Source organism: Danio rerio, chromosome 9 (assembly GCF_049306965.1).
Source record: "Danio rerio strain Tuebingen ecotype United States chromosome 9, GRCz12tu, whole genome shotgun sequence".
Classification (NCBI taxonomy): Eukaryota; Metazoa; Chordata; class Actinopteri; order Cypriniformes; family Danionidae; genus Danio; species Danio rerio.
This window is the reverse complement of record NC_133184.1, coordinates 23,772,395-23,775,343: the sequence shown is the minus strand read 5'-3', so window position 1 is coordinate 23,775,343 and position 2,949 is coordinate 23,772,395. Positions and strand designations below refer to the sequence as shown.

At 33.8% G+C, this 2,949-nt stretch overlaps 1 protein-coding gene across 2 annotated transcripts; it reads left to right on the top strand.

Moving 5' to 3' along the window:
• Window positions 1-391: 391 nt before the first annotated feature.
• crygm2d16 (crystallin, gamma M2d16) lies at window positions 392-1,210 on the top strand. 2 transcript variants are annotated; one of them, NM_001103134.1, is made up of 3 exons: window positions 394-465; window positions 563-805; window positions 900-1,204. In NM_001103134.1, exons 1-3 carry the CDS (start codon window positions 454-456, stop codon window positions 1,170-1,172), a joined length of 528 nt encoding a protein of 175 aa, NP_001096604.1. In that variant the 5' UTR covers window positions 394-453; the 3' UTR covers window positions 1,173-1,204. The 2 variants fall into 2 exon arrangements, with proteins under 2 accessions (XP_068079587.1, NP_001096604.1); XM_068223486.1 differs by having other exon boundaries at window positions 392-805; window positions 900-1,210.
• The last annotated feature ends 1,739 nt before the right edge of the window (window positions 1,211-2,949 follow it).

Genomic DNA, 2,949 nt, shown 5'->3' with positions numbered 1-2,949 from the left:
TATTTAAGTACTTACTAAATGTAGGCTAAATATTTAAAATATAAATATATATAAATATTTTAACATACTCTCTCCCCATATATATATATATATATATATATATATATATATATATATATATATATATATATATATATATATATATAGGGCAAAAGTAAATTCTCAGTTGATCTATCCATCAACCTATTAGGTACCTATGATACCTATCTTAACTAGTCTTTATTTGAAAAATAAATGCAAAGACATTCCTGACAAAATACTAAGATCTAGATACTTTGCTTACTAACAACCTCTTTTCCAACTTGCACAGTCAGGAATTCACTAACAATTGAGAGGCCCTGTAGTCTTTGGTCTTGGTCTAGTATAAAGGTATGGGTAACAGCAGTCAGTCAACAACGAGAATCAGCTTCAGTTTCTGATTTGTGGAACCACTGAGCAACAGCCAGCGCAACCATGATGGGCAAGGTAAACTTCATTTTTAGCTATAGCTTGTAATTTACTATATAATAAGTGACAAAGAGTAATGAAAAAAATACTAAAAAGTTTAACTATGAATTTTCAGGTCGTTTTCTACGAGGACAGGAACTTCCAGGGTCGCTCTTATGAGTGTATGGGCGACTGTGGTGACTTCTCCTCCTACATGAGCCGCTGTCACTCTTGCAGAGTGGAGAGTGGCTGCTGGATGATGTACGATCAGCCCAACTACATGGGAAGTGGATATTTCTTCAGGAGAGGAGAGTATGCTGATTACATGTCTATGTTTGGAATGAACAACTGCATCAGGTCCTGCCGTATGATCCCTATGGTAAGCTCAATCCCACAAAAAAAGTTAAATGTTCAAAAAAGTAATATTTTATGTCATATGTTAAATCCTGGAACTGACATTTCTTCCACTACAGTACAGGGGATCTTACAGGATGAGGATCTATGAGAGGGACAACTTCATGGGTCAGATGTACGAGATGATGGATGACTGTGAAAACATCATGGACCGTTACCGCATGTCTCACTGCCACTCCTGCCATGTGATGGACGGCCACTGGCTCATGTATGAGCATGCCAACTACAGAGGCAGGATGTGGTACTTTGGGCCTGGAGAGTACAGGAACTTCAGCAATTTTGGTGGCATGAGGTTCATGAGTATGAGGCGCATCATGCACTCCTGGTACTAGGATATGTTAATAAAATTGTTTCTGTACAACAATAAAAACTGTTGTAAATGTTATCAATTCCATTTATAATGAAAAAAAAACTACAAAAATACCCAATATGTTTGTTGACAAAAAATAAATTTAAAGAAATAGCATGCCATTTTAGTAAGTATTTAAATAAACATTTATTTACAGGTGATTCTTGTAAATCTATTATAATAAAGATGCTAATACATACCTGTCAACCCTCCCCTTTTTGGCAAGATTCTCCCATTTTTTACCATTCTATCCCACTATCATATGGGTTAAGAATTTTCATTTAATTCTCCCATATTTTTAAGTTTTCTATATAAAGTGGAAGTAACATCAACAACTGAGACAATCTCAAATGTGATATAATGGCAAGAGCTGTTTTAGGCAGAATTATGCTTCTGCTTTATTTTGACTTAAAAGTACTTTAAAATGAATATAAACACATTCTCTTCCTTTCCATTAAAGCCATATGCTGTTGCCATTCCTATGTCACCTCTGAGTCACCATATAGTCAATTCATGTAGCAGTGCTGACTAATGGTCACTCTCTGCTGTGATAAAAACACTGTTCACCAAATAGCTTCTGTACACACAATTTGAAGAGAAGGTGTGTATTTGAACAGACAAAAACACATAATATGTCAACATGTATCTCTTGGCATGTTTTATTTTTTGAACACAACTAATTTAATTTTAAATGAGCATAAACATACATGAAAGTAGTTGAATAATTTCATTAATAATATGTGCATTCTTAAAGTGAAACCTCTGTTATCAAAACAAAAGGTTCATTAAAATGGGAGATTCATTTGTTGCTCTACACTAAATAACTATAAAAATAATTGTTTAATCAATATTTAAATATTTAAATTATACAGTGTATTTAAAAAAATGAGATTAAGAGAATAACTTGATTAAATTTCTGTAAAAGTCATTGATTTTAGGCTTCAGAATAGGCTAAAGCTTCATTCATTAATTTTCCTTCAGCTAAGTCCATTCATTCATAAAGGGTCATCACAGTGGAATAAACCACCAACTTATCCAGCATATGTTTTACAGTACTAGGAAACACCCGTACACTTTCACATTCACACACATACACTACGGCCAATTTAGTTTATTCAATTCACTTATATCCCTTGTCTTTGCACTGTAGGGGAAACCAAAGCACCAACACAGCGTCGCCCTTTATAAATTTAATAACATTTATTTATTATAGGTGTAACATCCTGTATTGTATTCCAATTTTAGAATTTTTTTGTTTGTTGGTTCTGATTTCCATGGTTTGTAGTGTGGTGTTGTTTTCTCTTTCTCTTTTGGTTTTTGTAGTCTGCAGGCACACGCGCAGATAGGGTTCAACCTGTGCAGTGCACATGCTCTGTTTTCTCTTGGATAAAAAGTGCCCTTCAGAAATGAACTAAAGTGGCCCCTGTTCTTTAGTTTGCGACCATCAACCAGTCCACCAACCCCAACCACCCCTCTCTCCAACCCCCCATCCCTGGTGCCTGGGTAAGACTGGGCCGCATCAATAAAAATTAAAATAAATATATTCGAGAAGATTGGGATTTTTAATACAAAATAAGATTAAAATGAATAAGATAATAAATACATCAGTAAATAATAATAATAATAATAATAATAATAATAATAACAATAATTAGATTTACTGTTATTTGCTGTGCTGTTGTTACAGAAAAAAAAACAAGCAACACTGTGTTGTTGTCATTTGTTTTGACTACTTTTACATCATATAGAAATATATGCAA

Excerpts from the sequence above, each read along its gene's own strand:
- crygm2d16 (XM_068223486.1), top strand. The coding sequence starts at position 524 with ATGAAAAAAATACTAAAAAGTTTAACTATGAATTTTCAGGTCGTTTTC. Across the intron at positions 806-899 it reads CCTGCCGTATGATCCCTATG|TACAGGGGATCTTACAGGAT; the intron begins GTAAGCTCAATC and ends CTTCCACTACAG.